Source organism: Kogia breviceps, chromosome 1 (genome assembly GCF_026419965.1).
Source record: "Kogia breviceps isolate mKogBre1 chromosome 1, mKogBre1 haplotype 1, whole genome shotgun sequence".
Classification (NCBI taxonomy): Eukaryota; Metazoa; Chordata; class Mammalia; order Artiodactyla; family Physeteridae; genus Kogia; species Kogia breviceps.
This window is the reverse complement of record NC_081310.1, coordinates 121,029,833-121,047,218: the sequence shown is the minus strand read 5'-3', so window position 1 is coordinate 121,047,218 and position 17,386 is coordinate 121,029,833. Positions and strand designations below refer to the sequence as shown.

Genomic DNA, 17,386 nt, shown 5'->3' with positions numbered 1-17,386 from the left:
ATACATACATTACAAATGATTTTATTTTTAGGAGTTCTGTTACTTCCTTTAATAATGTTCAGAAAAGGGACTTCCCTGGTGGCACAGTGGTTGGGCATCCGTCTGCCAATGCAGGGGACACAGGTTCAATCCCTGGTCCAGGAAGATCCCACATGCCATGGAGCAACTAAGCCCATATGCCACAACTACTGAAGCCTGCACGCCCTAGAGCCCATGCACCACAACTACTGAGCCCACGCACCACAAATACTGAAGCCCACGTGCTCTACGGCCCACGTGCCGCAACTGCTGAGTTCATGTGCCGCAACTACTGAAGCCTGTGTGCACCCAGACCCCATGCTCTGCAACAAGAGAAGCCACCACAATGAGAAGCCCACACATCGCAATGAAGAGTAGCCCCTACTCGCTGCAACTAGAGAAAGCCCGCGTGCAGCAATGAAGACCCAATGCAGCCAAAAAAAAAAAAAAAATGCAGTATCTGCAAAATGCAATAAAAAATGAGGTATAAAAAATTTTTTTCTAAAAAATTGGTACATATATTATAAAACCCAGATGCAGTTTCTTTCTTTCATTTTTTTTTTTTCTAATTTTTTTTTTTTTTTTTTTTTTTTTTTTGCAGTATGCGGGCCTCTCACTGTTGTGGCTTCTGCCGTTGCGGAGCACAGGCTCCAGACGCTCAGGCTCAGCGGACATGGCTCACGGGCCCAGCTGCTCCACAGCATATGGGATCTTCCTGGACCAGGGCACGAGCCCGTGTCCCCTGCATCGGTAGGCGGACTCTCAACCACTGCGCCATCCGGGAAGCCCTGAGATGCAGTTTCTTAATGATACAAATTAAGTTGGATGAACAAATATTTAATTGCAAATAAATATACAGCATTTTCTAATTAGCCCCTTAGGGTAAAGGAAAAGTCATATATACTTTTTTATAATACAAGCCACCCAGTAATTCTAAAATTAATCTTCACAGATGCTTTCACATTGTAACTACTGCTGGAGAGCTGGTGATAGGACTCTGCCCCCTAAGACTCCTGAGGCAGGGAAAAAGGAAATTAAGAGAAGTAGTCAGCTGGTCCAAAGTCAAAATTTCTCTCTAAGCTGTCTTAGCTCTTAGTGGTGTGATAGCCAATTTGATACTAGGAGTTCTAAAATGTAACACAGCATCTAACTGGAACATAAAGTATATCAGTATTTTTATAAACTCACTACAACTGTATGAATGAATAAAGGCAATTCCAGTACAGAAGTCATAATATAAAATTATTGATTTGTATTGGATTTGTATTGATTTGTAGTATTTAAAATACACATGGGCATTATTTACCATTTAGATATCTTTTTAAAACCAAACAATACTACTGATCCATAATGTGTCACTGCTGAAACGGATAAATGAGAAAAGCTACATTTATTTTCTATCAGTGTGTTTTACAGAAACGCTTTTATAAAGGTATTAAATAAACATAATGGAAAATATAGTATATTACTAGATTTTATTTAGGGGATGGAGCTTTCACTTTATCCCATATTTTCCTCAGAGATAGACTTTGTTTTTATTTCAATGAGTTCTTCTACTCGAGCCAGAACACTTTCAATCAAATCGAATGTGAAAAGAGCTGAATGTAGGACCTACAATGCCAAGAAAAATTAGTGTTATTAAGGCTGCCTTTAAAGCAAAACAAAGCAAAAAAGAGAAAAGACTTCAGCTGTATGTAGCTTAGGAAAATTTCATATCTACCTTAAGCTGCATTTCAGGAGGCATATTTGGGATCTCTTCTCTACCTACAGTTACAGAACAAAGATCTTTAGATTTCTGGACTTCTGTTAAGAGAAAAAAAAATTGTGTCACACTTAATCATTACAACAACTCTCAGATTTCAATAATAAATTTATAAGCTACTTTAATCATTTACTAACTTAAAAAAATGCCAGTTATTTGTATAAATTAAGCCTTATTGTTTAATAACTCAGGGATGCTAAAATCAAGCTATCAACAAACAAAAAGATTAAAATTCTGCAACATGTGAATTAATGTTTTTTTAGGTGAGTAGTATTTTGGCATGTATAGGATGAGTGAAAATTTTAAAACTTTTTTCTTCAATATAAAATCAGAAATATACCTGTCACACTAAAAAAGACCCATTTTTAGTAATGCCTACAGAAATACCACCATAGTGAAGTGGAAAAGACCACAAGATTATTATAATAGAATTGCTGACTTTAAAAAGTAATTCTGGATCTAAGATTCTTTTTCATAATTTGTACAAACTAAGTAGAGGGTGAAGTGGGGGATGGACCCCACAATACTAAAGGAAGTAAAATGATATCCAAACAGAAATACTTGTGATACAATTAGATTCTTAATCAGACCTTGAGGTTTGAAAACAGAATATGCTTCAGTTTGGTTTAAATCTTTGTTAACCCAATTTCAGTGTTAACTGGCATATAGATTTGCCAAGAAACATTTTAATTATAAATAAAATGACTTAGCTATCACAGTTCCCTGTTTGCTCTAAGTTAGACAAGGACAAGATAAAGCTCTTTATTTTGAATATAAATGACAGTTCAAAAAAATATGACTAATTTTTAGACCTAACTGAAAATGAAACTTCACATTACCAACCTTGGCTATTTTTAATTTCTGCTTCATAATGTGCTTTTGACATATTAAGACCTGTATGGAGTGGTTTTAAGAAATTATTCTCAATCTTTTCGAGTTCTGTCCATAATCCAGTCTGTTTGGAAGAATTAATGAAACAATTAGTTATTTGGTTCAAGATGTATTGATTGCCTACAAGTATTAAACATGTGCTGACAGTTGGAGAAAGAGAAATGAGTAAGACATGATCCTTGCCTTTCAAGGTAGAGTTGACTGTTTAATAATACATTCATTACTACATCTAGTTATTTTTATCTATACCAATGAAAACAAAAATGAACTTGTTCATACACTCATTACTGTGCCATTTGGATAGCTCCTGGTTTTGAGATTTGTAACTTAGAAGTTTTATCCATGAGAAAATTATTTGAGAATAATCCACACGGTCTGAGACATTTATCTTTCCTTATAAACCATCCCCACAATGACTCTACCTTATAAGTCCCTTCAACTCTTTATCTTTCAAATGATATTCCTGTCACATATCTAGTTCCAAGGGATTCTCCTCCTCCTCTATTGATGGAAACTTTTCTAACACAAAGCTGATACAGACTTTCTTGGGGACCAATATACATGGAGATTTTACCTACCTAGGACAGCTTAGGGTTATTCTGTCATTTGTATTAGAGGTTTTTATTCCAAGAGCATTTCCTCCTATAGTACTAAAGGAAGGGAATCATAAAGTCTTAATTTTAAAAAAAAAAGAAAGGAAGGAAGACAAAGAAAATTCATTGGTATTGCTAAGTTTCCAGGTACTTATTACAAAGGAAAGTATCTTAGGCAAAAAAGGGAAACTTAGGAATCCAGTTATCCTTAACTAGAACTGGATCACATGAAAATCTATATTGTAATGAACTTATTTTGATCCAGGTAGTATATAACATTTAACATATATAGCCCTCCAAAATAAAATCTACACATGTCTGTGTTGAATAATTTATAATTTCACTGTCACATACATTCTTTTAATTTAAATCTGTCCTTTCTCATTATTCCTATATTGCTAGGAAAAGTGGAGTTCTTGAGAGGAACTATCAAGAATCCAAAACCTAAAAAATATGCATACTTTTTCACTCAATCTATGAACTTAACTTGGGGAAGAATTAAATATGTATGTTATAATGATTCCACTGAAGAGATGTTTATAAAAATATGTTTAAGTAGTGAAAAATTGTAAGTAATGACAATTTTTCACAACAGGAGCAGGGTAAATTGTGGTATATCCACACAATGGAAAACTACACAGCCGTTAAAATAGTGTTCTTCAATACATATTGGTGAGTGGAAAAAAGGTTACAGCATGACTCGTATAATATGATCTTTTTTAAAAAAGAAGTATGTACAGATTTGCTGGTATAAAGCCTAAAAGGGCATACACTATAATGTCAAAAATAAATGGTGAGATTTTGATTATTACTTTTCTTTTTGCTTATTTATCCTGACTTTTAAACAATGAACCTGTTTTAATTGTATACTTTAAAAAACATTTTTTAATGTTTTTAAACTTCCATTGAAATTGTAAGTTTTCTTGTCCTCACATGGAAACATGGGTTACGCATTAGTACAGCAAAAACTTCAACCAGTAGTCACACAGGATGTCAAGCATGTTACTCTACCACATGCACCCACTGCTCTCATTTCTCTTATGTTCCTCCCTCTCTCACCAGCGTTTTCTTTACCTTTCTCTATCCCGCCCCCACTTTTTAAAACCTTGTTTCCCTTTACCTCTAAGCTGAAAAGTAGAACCCACTACTACTGGCCAATATCACGGATGGCTTTCAAGGCTACAGAGGTTACTGATGACCCTCTACAGATAAAAACACATTCAGACATAAAGAATATAGAGAAAACACCTTTTTACTCATACCTAGCTTTGTCAAATGTAAACATCCTACCATATTTACTTTACAAAATACATTAGATATGGTTGAAGTTCTCTTTATCCAAGAGAAAGCCATTAACTAAGCTATGTAACATTTTCTAAAACTTGAGGTTTTAGCATTCTTAATTTATACAATATATCACAATTTTGCATGTTTAAAACTTATACAAATGATATCACAGTGTACATATCCTGCATTAGCTCCCTTTTGTTCAATCCTATGTTTTTGAGGGTTATTTGTGTTATAGTTCTAATTCTTTCATTTTAATTGGTATATAGGCATCCCATTATACTATACCTTTTATCCTGTTACTAGTTTTTTTAGTACTTAAAACAATGCTCACTGAAATTGCTGCATATGTTTTCCTATTCACATGGAATAAAAGTTTTTCTAGGGTAGCATCTTTCAAAATATTTTAACCATGGCCCACAGTAAGAAATATAATTTACATCACAAATCACATTTATTTATATAGTTGAAACAAAAGTTTCACAGAATGTCCTTTCTATTTATAACATCAAATATAGCCTGGTCCTTTCCTTTTTATATATTATTTTTTAATGTCAGGTGTATTGAGGTATCATTTACATACAGTAAAATAAACATTTTTTAGCTGTACAGTTCTGAGTTTTGACAAAGATATATAGTTGTATAACCACCACCACTATAGTTTCATGACCCCAGAAGTTCCCTTGTGCCCCTTCGTAGTCAGTTTTCTTCCCCCACCCCCAGAGAATCACTGGTCTGATTTTTGTTTATATAATTTTTGCCTTTTCCAGAATGTCATATAAATGGAATCACTACTGTGTAGCTCTTCATAATAGAGTGATATTGTGATTTATAGCAAATATTCGGTCTCCATCCTGTTCCTGGCAAAGAGTTCCTAAAACTCTTGAATTTCCTAAGTGAAGAACAGTAAAACTGTCTTTTGTTATTTATAACAAGCCCTTTCAGCCATGAATATGACTTTTGGAAAGCCCCTAATAAGAATGGGGGCTGGTTGCCAGAGGAATCAACCATGTGATTAGAGGGTTCCAACTTTCAGCTCCTCTCACCACAAACTCCTGGTAGGAGAGAGGGGCTGGAGACTGAGCTCAATCACCAATGGCCAGTGATTTAATCAATCATGCCTATGTATTGAAGCTTCCATAAAAACTCAGAAGGATGGGGTTCAGAGAGCTTCTGGGTTGGTGAACACGTAGAGCTGCTGGGACAGTAGTTCAGGAGAGGGCATGAAAACTCAGCACCCCTTCCCTCATACCTTGTCCATGCATCTCTTCCATCTGGCTGTTCCTGAATTACATCCTTCTATAATAAACCGGTAATCTAGTAAGTAAAATGTTTTCTTGAAGTTCTGTGAACAGCTTTAGCAAATTAATCGAACCTGAGGAAGGGGTCGTGGGAACCTCTGACTGATAGCCAGTCTGTCAGCAGCACAGATCGATACCTGGACTTATGATTCGTACCGGAAGGGGGCTAATGTTGTGGGACTGAGCCCTTAGCCTGTGTAATCTGATGCTATCTCCAGGTAGAGTGTCAGAAGGGGACTGAATTGTAAGACATCTACTTGGTGTCAAAAAAAATTGCTCGCTATGGGAAAATCGCTACACATTTGGTGACCAGAAGTGTAAAAAATGAAGTGAAGTACTGAGAGTACAGCAGAAACACCGGAATGTTTTTCCTCTACAGGTAGAAACAGACAAAATTATTCTAAAATTCATATGGAGAAGCAAAGGATCTAGAACAGCCAAACATTTTTTTAAAGAAAAAAGTTGGCAGACTCACAATACTTGAGTGTAAGACTTAACTATAAAGCTACAGTAATCAAGATAGTGTGGTACTGGTGAAAGAAGAGACATAGGTCAATGGAACAGAACAGAATACAAAAGTATACCCATACTTATATGAGAGACTGATTTTTGACAAAGGTGCCAAGACAATTCAAGTTAAGTACAGCCTTTTCAACAAATAGAGCTGGAGTTGAAACAAAACCTTAAACCATAGTTCTTCACCATATAAAAAATTTACTTGAAGTGGATCATAAATATAAAATCTAAAACTATAAAACTTCTATTAGAAAATTTGTGACCTTAGGTTAAGCAAAGATTTCTTAGAACCCAAAAAAGCATAAATCATTTAAAAGATCAAAACTGATATGCTGGACTTCATCAGAATTTAAAATTTCTGCTCTTTGAAAAATTCTATTAAGATAATGAAAATACACGCCACAGACTAGAAGAAAATATTTACAAAAACCATACCTAATAAAGGACTTATATCCAGAATACAGGAAAAAGTTTCCTTTAAAAAAAGTTGGTCTAAGTTGAAAAAATTTTCTTTCACTCTTACTTAGTAATAGAAATTATTTGAAATCTTATTCCCAAAATGATAAATTTAATCTTATATTCATTCTTTGGTGTAAATGAAGAACTAAGCTTCACTAATTCTCTTCAGCCAACAGGTTTAACCTAACTACTGATTCAGGATTTTTAAAAGGAAATGTATCTTTTAACAAACATTTTTCTTGAATGTTTTAAATTTCTCCTTTAGAAAGTAATGATTAAAAGTTTACAACAGAGAAATGAGATGTAACAATATATCTAACTTTATATTCAGACTGAATTCATTAATAAATTCTATTCAGTAATGTCAGAAACATATACTAGTTAAAGCAATTACATTTAAGCCTTCCTTCTATAACAGTAATGTCTTCTGCAACCGATAGATAAGTTTAACATACTGAAATATATAATCGTGTCTTCCTGCAGTTTCAGATTTCATTTCTTAGGCATGCCAGAAAATCAGACACATAATGTCAATTTTGCCACTCAATATTATTTTTGAAAATATCTTCCACATAAGATTGCTTTCCAACTAGAAAAACATGAATATTATTCCTGAGTTCTTATGCCCTACATAGAACTTTCCATAGGAACAATAAATGAATTTTGATATGATGCAGTGGTCATGCTTAGCTCTAATCACTGAAAAAAGTTTCAAGAGTTTGGTTAATCAGTGAACCTTAAAAATTAACAATTTTCACCACTTTCACAAGATATTTATAATATCCAGAGGGATTTCCTTGGATACCAAAGCTTTCCAAAATAAAATACACTGACTTCAAACAACTTTGGTAGTGCTTCTGACTATTTAAAAAGATAATTGCCCATAGTTCTGCTCTGTTACTTGTCATTCCTGTAAAAAATTTTCTACTTTAAGTTTTAATGACCCGCAGTGTGTTTCCAATTCAGTAAATGTAGGTAATCTTTAGGTGTGTGTAAGGTTGAGCTGAAACAATACAACATCATATTGTTTTGCAAATACCAGATATCAATTTAAGTGTTGCACAATTTATAAGTCTCATCAAGAAGCATCATAACCTTTGCATACGTTTTGCAATACAGATTTGATAAAACATCAAGTTACCATTAAAACATACTTCTAAATAAATCTAGACAATTAAACACTGTATATGTTGGGAAAATAATCTTTCCAGGTCCAAATGAGCCATTTTCTCATTTGCCAAATAATATGCAATTATATACACTGATAATAAGGTTTCTTTTCTACCTCTATGGAGACTAAAAGAATGTTGGTAACTTTTCATCTTTCAAAACATTAAGGGGCCTCATTCACAAGTTCAGCATGTTGTTTCTAGCTGTCTCTAATTTTGAAGGTATTAAGCTTTCATTTGCAAGAAAAATTATACTTTAGACTATCATTTTCATTGGGTATTTACTTTTGATGAAACTATCTTAAATAGTCTTAGCTTTAAAGTCTTACACTCATTTTCTTTCTTTTTAGAATGTGGCTCAAATTAAGGCTAAGTTTACTAATTATAGAGTCAATACTTTTTTGAATATTGTCACTCTTTACAATTTCAGATACAGTTGAATGTGAACATGTTTCTGTATTTTTCACTTATTTTTGTTATTGTCATGAATTTGAAAAAAAATATATCTCCCTCAATAAAAGTTCATTCTGAAAATACAGATTAAAATAATTTGCTTGTAAAACTTCACAATTTTACTGACAGCAGGTACAATTTATTTCCCAATTAACTACATACTATGTTATATGTTACTATAAAGTTAAACTGTACAGTATCATAGCCTTTCTGCTAACTGACCACTAAATACATAAGAGATATTGGTAAGCAACATGCATCTTATTCCTAGCCAATCTGTCATATCCCCTCCACTTTCAAACACTGTTCTTTGCAACTGACCACAAAATTTGCTGCAATATCCATAACTGTTACTAAGAATCTGTGCAAGCAACCTGATGTTTCAATTATATTCTATTTCATTTTGTAAAAATCGCCAGTCTGAACCACTAAAATGATTTAATGACTCTCTAATATGCTTGGTTATGACCAGCAGTTTGAAGAACACTGCTCTAATTATATAGCTTAGAGAGAAGTTGCTGAGTTAAGAGTATTTATTCTTCAACTCCACTGGATAATGCCAAATTGCCCAAAAAGGATTATCCACTTTGTTTCATCACTGTGCTGGATCCTAACCTATGCTACCCACCTTTTTTAACATTCACCATTTTGATGGGTGTGCAGTGGTATCTTACTGCAGTTTTAAGTTACACTTCCATAAACACTAGTGATACTGGGAATCTTGTCTTGTGGTTATTGGCCATTTGGGTTTCCTCTTCTGTGAGCTGCCTTACAATATGTGTATCCTTTACCTATTTTGCTGATTTGTGGTCTTTTTCTTCTTGCTTTGTAGTTATTTTTTCAATACTAACTATTGGATGGAGAAAGGAAGACTTTTTTTTTCTCTTTTTGTGGCTTTTTCAGTTTGTACACATTTTCTTTTCTTTAGGTTTTAGTTTCAATGTTATTAGGTTTATCAATCTACTTTTTTGTGGTTGGTGCTTTTTTACTTAAGAAACCCTTAGGTCATACAGATCTTCTCTTATAATGTGTTCTAAAAATTTCTAAGTGTCTTTTCAATGTTAAGTCTGTTTGGAATTTTGTTTTGTATATGTGAAATAGGCATCTAATCCCCCCTTCCCCATACATATGACAAATTACCCAGCATCATCTATTGAAGAGTCCTATTCTTCCTTTCCAATTTGTAATGGCATCTCCATTTCAGACAGGAAGTTCAGTGCAATGGTGTAATTAAGAATGTTAGCTCTTGGAGATTGCCCAAGTCCAAAAACTGGCTCCTTCACTAGCTATGTGACTTTGAGCAAGTTCTACTTACCCTCACTACGCCTCAATTTCCTCATCAGTAAAATGAAGAAAAAAGTAATACTTACCTTGCACAGGATTAAATGAGTTAATACGTGCTTAAAGCACAACTTGGCAAATGGTTCTTAATAAATATAAGCTACCATTAGCAGCAGCATCATATATATCTATTATATATATTTTCCACAGATATCTATTTTTAGGTTCTCTACTGTTTTCTACTAGTCAATCTATCCAGTCCCATGGCAATACTACTCTAAACGACTGTGGCTTTATAATAAATTATGATATCTTGCAAGTTCCTGTCCACACACCTTGCTCCTCAAAGTTGCTGTGGCTATTCTCGGCCCTTAACTGTTCCATATGAAACTTACAATCATCAGATTCCATTTTAAAAAACTAATGGGTATTTTGAATTATACTGAATTTTTAGATTAATTTGAGAAGAACTGACAACTTTAAGATACAAAATCTTTCCATCCACATACATATTCAAATCTCTACTTAAATCTATTTTTATATCTCTCTATAAAGTATTATAATTTTCCTCAAGAAGTTTTACACATATTTTTACATGTTTTCCTAAGCATCTCATATTTTTGTTGCAATTATAATAAAAATATTTTCTGGTTGACTAAGAATTTTTATCACGATTATGTATTAAATGTATCAAATGCTTTATTTTTTCCTGTAACTATGTATTTCCTCTACTTTAACCTATGAATTACATTACCTTGCATTACTGGAATAAAACCAACTTAGTCCAATGACTTAAAAAAATTTTTTTTTGCTAGATCTGGTTTGGAAATATTAGTATCTATATTCATAAGTGAGATGAGCCTGTAACTTTACTTCAGCATACTATCCTAGTCTGTTTTGGTATTAAGGTCATATCTTACTAAACAGATGCATAACATTAAGCACAACTATTCTTTTTCTAGTCTTTTGAACATTTTATATAAGACTTGAGTATCTGTTTCTTGAAATTATGGTAAAAATTATCTGACCTTGTGATTTCTCTTAGTAGATTGTGGCAGTTTTGTTAGATTATATTTTCTAACAAATTCCATTTTATTGAAGTTTCCAAATTTACTGGTATATTTTCATGTAATTTTCTTCCTGTTTTTCAATCTGTGCTGTATTTATACTTCCTTTTTAATTAACATATTATGTCTTCATGCATTTTAAAAATCAATCTAAACAAGTATGTATCAGGAATTTTTACAAATCAAATTATATATAAGATACCCAGCTGATTTTGATTAGGATCATATGCTGAGAAACAGTAATCTAGAATGGCCCTGTCCAATGCCAAGAAGGAACTGAATTTTTAATTAAAAATTTTAAAAAATTAAAATTTAAATAGTCACATGTGGCTACTGCCTATTGGACAGTGTAACACTAGGAGGTCTTTATTAAGACTTTAGTTGTTCTTAATGGCAATAGTTTAATACACAGCCCATAATCTAAAACCTATAATAAGGTAATAAAATGTGCCAAAATTAGGCTAAAGAAAATTTGTGCACATTCTTTTCAGCATAATTCCACAAATTTTTCATGTGACGAACAACAGTAATATTTTTAGAAGCACGTAGGAGTGAAGAAGCTATGGAAATAAGAATATTTTCTCTCTCCTACAGTAAGACTAATAGATCTTTAAAAAAAACACTACAAAGAAAATCATCTTAACATTTGTTTTATCTTCAGTGTCTAGAAAGTAATAAGATGTTAAAAAATAGTACTAAGGATAAAAATTTGAAATGTTCATAAATGCTTACTTTAAAATTTTATACCCAAGTAACTCACTGGTGGAGTAGTTCTGAGATCTTTTCAGTTCTAGAGCTTAACTATACATTTCAAATTTCACTGCAGCCTGTCTCACAAAAGAGAGAAGGCAGTTTTATATCACAGTGAAATTTATTGCCAGAACATACAGGGACCTTGCAAAGGACACAGTCAACCATGATAATGAAGAAATAAAAAGAAGGAAATGAATAAGACCCAGTTTTCCCTTTTCTAATTTGTGTATCACTTCTTATTTATGAAGTAATATCGTAGAACTTCTATCACTTGTAATATTAAGGAATGTGCATAACCTTCAGTCACTTGGATCTGCAAATAACACACAAGGGATACGTTTTAATCTTGGAGAAAGAAACAATTTAAATGAGAACCTAAAATGTGGATTATATAGGACTATAAGTATGTGTTTGTATGCCAGATATTTGTTGTGTTTTCCTAAATGAAAAGCATATATGCATACATTACATAATTCAATTTTTAAAAATTCTTGATACATGATTCTGGCCTTTACAATCTTTTTTTGCTTCCCTTGACCCTGCTCCTATTCTACATATTACAATCACAAATTATTTAGGAAAAGAATAGGTAAGCAGGTAGACAGGAAAGGATATGAGTAGATGGGACAGAAGGTGAGGGATAAATTATTATGGGCTATGTATTAGAATAAATTACTATAATTAAACAATTAACACTTACTTAAAGATACCTACCAAATAGTAGGGAACACTAGGTCTAAAAATTAAGTTGGTTTTACCAGTACAGATAGATGGAGGTTCAAGGTCCAAGAAGTTATGTCAAACTGAAGTGCGGGAGAAAGTGCCTTCAACTTATGCAAAGAGATAAAGAGACATGAAATAGTAAAGTAAGGAGGGGAATGATTTATGAAAAGAATAAGTCAGTTGACAGTAACCCAATATAGCAGGGAAAGAAGTGGATTATTATTCAATTATGAATCACTTTTTTTTTGTATTTTAATGATTCTGTTCTTATTTAATTTTTCTATACACCTTTCTGATTGCTTTTCAGCTTTTCATCTGACTAGTTACCACCTCAGCACACTTAACTGCTCAAAAATAGGTACTGGTAGGAATCCTTTTGAATAAAACTACCCACAATTCAGCATCACTAGAGTATCATTTTGTTTCTCCTTTAATCACAATTTCTAAAACTCAGAAGGCGCTTATTTTTTGATTAACCACAGCAGACAGATTTGCCTCTCATTTATATACATGACTTACTGTGACTGCACTTGGAAGAAATGCTTCCATAATAAACAAGCTGCCTCAAAGATGTTAGGTTGCCATCTTGGACTGATTTTTTGGCCAATTTCCTTGGTATAATTCTTACAGTAACTTGTATGGCAATACTATGGAAAATTTATTCCCTAAGAAAAAATTTTAAATAAGAAAGCAATCTTATAAGCTGGTTATATCCTTTTCTTCACTGTACAATGTTCAAGCCAAATAAATGTGAGGCATTATCTGTGGATATCATAGTAGACATTGCACAATGCTAAAACTGCTTTGCCTTCCCTCTCTAGGCAGAGGCCTGTTTGCTGCCCCTGTGCTCAATCTTAATCAAAAAGATTCTTTTTCGTCCTGTCAGGCAAATCAGATCATTTCTAGGTATGGCCTCATCCTGATGAAAGTAACAACTCATACCATACTCTAAGGACATCTTCCTGAAGCCTCAGGGATTCCACTGCCACTGAATTTACTTGTTATCTTTCTCTTTTTATCACAAAAAAGGAGTCAGGATTTAGTTTGTGATTCAAAGGTTCTGGTCACTGCCTGGGGTCATAGCTATTTCTGCCACTTAGTATGCCCTTGTGCAAGTTAAAGATCCTTCCTGTGCTAACACTGTCTATGAAAAATAAAAACTAAAGAGCACTTATAGCATAGTGAAGAATAAATGATAGCACCTGGCCAGAATAGAGCTGCCACTGGCAGGGGCTAGGGATGGGTGTGGAATGATGATGTCAGAATTAACTGGGAGGAAAAAAGGGAACTTATTGTGATGATAGTAATGTTCTATATTTGGATAACAGATCTAAGCATTTGTTAAACCTCAGTGAATGTACAATTTGGGCATTTCACTTTATGTAAACTTTAACTCAAAGAAAAACTATAGATAAATATTTAACTCTTCCTAATGATATACATGCTGAAATATATATGGTAAAGTATGCTGATGTTTGCAGTTTACCTTGAAATGCAACAAAAAATAAGAGACTAATGGATGGATAGAGGGTGGAGAGATGGATAAGTGATAAAAGCAGAGTAAAATGTTAACGGTAGAATGCTGGTGGTGGGTAAATCAGTGATCGCTGTAAAATTTTTTCAACTTGGCTTTATGTTTGAGGGAAGGAAACTACTACTTTTTCCATAAACTTTTGATCCCAAATTATGATTTACTTAAATTAAAAAAGAAAAAAAAAACCCTCTGGCATTCATATATAAAAATCAATTACTTCGGGGCTTCCGTGGTGGCGCAGTGGTTGAGAGTCCTCCTGCCGATTCAGGGGACGCGGGTTCGTGCCCCGGTTCGGGAGGATCCCATGTGCCGCGGAGCGGCTGGGCCCGTGAGCCATGGCCGCTGAGCCTGCGCGTCCGGAGCCTGTGCTCCGCAACGGAGAGGCCACAGCAGTGAGAGGCCCGCGTACCACAGAAAAAAAAAAAAAAAAAAAAAATCAATTACTTGGGCTTCCCTGGTGGCGCAGTGGTTGAGAGTCCACCTGCCGATGCAGGGGACACAGGTTCGTGCCCCAGCCCGGGAAGATCCCACATGCCACGGAGCGGCTAGGCCCGTGAGCCATGGCTGCTAAGCCTGCGTGTCCAGAGCCTGTGCTCCACAATAGGAGAAGCCACAACAGTGAGAGGCCAGCGTACCACAAAAAAAAAAAAAAAAAAAAAAAAACAATTACTTGCATTTCATTTATTACTTTCTAAAAAGTTTAATCACGCATGTAATTCAGGTAGTTACAGTTAATAAGATGACACATATACAGAAAGCAACTATTAGAATAGAGTAGGTAGGGACTTCCCTGGTGGCACAGTGGTTAAGAATCTGCATGCCAATGCAGGGGACACGGGTTCGAACCCTGTTCCAGGGAAGAGCCCACATGCCGCACAGCAACTAAGCCCGTGTGCCACAACTACTGAGCCTGCGCTCTAGAGCCCAAGAGCCACAACTACTGAGCCCGCGTGCCGCAACTACTGAGCCTGCGCTCTAGAGCCCCAAAGCCACAACTACTGAAGCCCGAGCACCTAGAGCCTGTGCTCCGCAACAAGAGAAGCCACTGCAATGAGAAGCCTACTTGCCACAATGAAGAGTAGCCCCCACTCTCCGCAATTAGAGAAAGCCCAAGCACAGCAACGAAGACCAAATGCAGCCAAAAAAAAAAAAAGAATAGAGTAGGTAGAAAGAGAGAAGATAAAAAGCAAGTGTAATTTTACTGTATGACAAATCTCCCTCAAATAGTTTTCTACTTATTGAATACCTCTAATGGTGCACTATTTCAAAAAATTTCAACTGCCTACACATTATTCAAAAGGTGCTGTTAATGGCTTTAGTGCTGAAAATGCTTCAATTTGTCATTTCTGATGAGGGGATATCAAATGATCAGATAATTTTATTTTATATAGCTCAGACTTAAATCATGAGCGATAGGTGGAGGTTAATAAACAAGATACGCAAATATATGTTGAGTTTCAAAAGGTTAATTAAGTTAGGAGCTGCAACTTATCTACCTAACAAGGTTAAGCAATGTTTATAGCAAGAGAGCAGAGGTACAACAGGAAAAGAAAAGGGAAAGCTGGATGTGGGGTGGTTAAGTGCTCCTGGGAATTAACTTCAAGTTGAAAGAATAATTGTTGGCACTTATCGGAGCTTTACAGCTGGGTAAATATTAATTATGGCTTAAGTAGGTATTGATAAGAAAATACAAAATGCTCCTTATGCATTTGAATAAGTTTCTTTTTCAAAAAATTCACTTACTTGATTGTCATTTTCATTATCTTTGATAACCAAATACCTCAGTAAGTTTAATGAAGCCATTATCCTGTTAATTAAAAATATATAATTTGTTACATACAGTACAGTTTCATATAATCAACAACTTCAATGAATAAGTTAAAATATAACTTAAAAATAAGTTAAAACCTTGGGTATATTTCTACAATTATGTTTGCCATTAGAAACTTCTCCCTTTAAAATATCTTATCACACATCTCACCCCCTTAACATAACGTATTACTTTTGTTCTCCAAATTCACAAAATATAATTGTGAAAATTACTATTCGTTTTTCCCCCAAGGGAGACTTGTTATCTTTAATGTTCGAGAGTACTGTCTTTTGTTTCCTGAATTTTAAGATTCCTTTTAAAAATGCTTACAACCATTTCTCAACGTTCATTCGAGTATACTGAAAGTAAAATTACACGTTGTATATGAAAAAAGTTGATGTTTGTTCTGGAAATAAAACAATAAAATCCAAATGTATAAGCCTTTTATAAGTTATATACACGAAATTCTTAGTGTTTAGTCACCAGTGCTATAGTCCCAAATCTCTATGAGCTAGGTACATCAAAGGTACAAAATCAGGGGCTTCCCTGGTGGCGCAGTGATTGAGAGTCCGCCTGCCGATGCAGGGGACACGGGTTCGTGCCCTGGTCCGGGAGGATCCCGCATGCCGCGGAGCACCTGGGCTAGTGAGCCGTGGCCGTTGGGCCTGCGCGTCCGGAGCCTGTGCTCCGCAACGGAGAGGCCACAGCAGTGAGAGGCCCGCGTACCACAAAAAAAAAACAAAATAAAAAGGTACAAAATCATACTGTTAGTCATAGTTCTGGAAAGAAGAATTTTTTATATAATATCTAATTACTTAAATGTGAAAATCTTTATGTAATTTGATGAACTAACCATTGATTATAAAATCACAGGAAAATACGTTTTATTTTAGTTTAGGTTCCCAAAGCAGGGGTTTCACATTTTATTCTGAACTTACTATGTGAACCTTAGTAATAGTCACCTCACCTATCTGAGTTTTGCAGTAGATCTGTTTCGGCACCCTCTGGGAGAAAAAGTACCAAATCTAGAAGGGAAATCAGCTGCGGTCCTGTAAACCATTTGTTATATGTTCTCTGGGAAGCAAAAGAAAAATTGAGAAAGGCTTTAAATAATAGGTTGTTAGATATATGTGGTTTTTTAATACCTTGATACTACAAAAATAAGCTATTACACGTTTAAAATATGTATTTTTAACTTTAATTTCCATTCTTTCATTCACTGTTTCTGGACACCTAGAACAAACCCTGCTAGTTTGAAAGCACTGGTATACTCTTTCTCTGTTCTCTATATGGAATTACTGAGTATTCACAAATAGACTTCAGTTTCCATTAACGTTTCACAAGTATACAGCAAAACAAAAAAGTCATATTATCAGTTTAAAAAAATTAATACAATTTAAATCTATAGTTAACAAATTTCAAAATCCAGGTTTTTAAAAAAGAGTAGAAATGGAGAAAAAAATATACAGGCATACCTCATTTTACTGCACTTCCCTTTACTGCATTTTTTACATATTGAAGGTTTATGGCAACTCTGTGTCAAGCAACTCTATCAGCACCATTTTTCCAACAGCATTTACTACTCACTTCACACCTGTGTCACATTTTGATAATTCTCAAAATTTTCAAACTTTCATTAATATATATTTGTCATGGTGATCTGTGATCAGTGATCTCTGATATTACAATCATTAACTCCTTTGGGGCACCAGGAACCACGCTCACATAAGACGATGAACTTAATCAAAACGTGCTGTGTGTGTGTGTGT

General features: G+C 34.4%; 1 protein-coding gene across 3 annotated transcripts in view; it reads right to left on the bottom strand.

The window, feature by feature from the left end:
* Positions 1–1,390: 1,390 nt before the first annotated feature.
* Positions 1,391–17,386, bottom strand: part of GLMN (glomulin, FKBP associated protein) — a 51,535-nt gene continuing 35,539 nt past the window's right edge. For 2 of the 3 annotated variants that reach the window (XM_059082446.2, XM_067042604.1), the window contains exons 15-19: positions 16,585–16,691; positions 15,551–15,614; positions 2,624–2,735; positions 1,739–1,821; positions 1,391–1,629 (exon numbers count right to left, since the gene is read on the bottom strand). In XM_059082446.2, coding sequence (XP_058938429.1) covers positions 1,519–1,629; positions 1,739–1,821; positions 2,624–2,735; positions 15,551–15,614; positions 16,585–16,691 — 477 coding nt within the window. In that variant the 3' untranslated portion in view covers positions 1,391–1,518. The remainder of the gene's footprint in view (positions 1,630–1,738; positions 1,822–2,623; positions 2,736–15,550; positions 15,615–16,584; positions 16,692–17,386) is intronic. The other variant, XR_010842253.1, reaches the window with a different exon arrangement.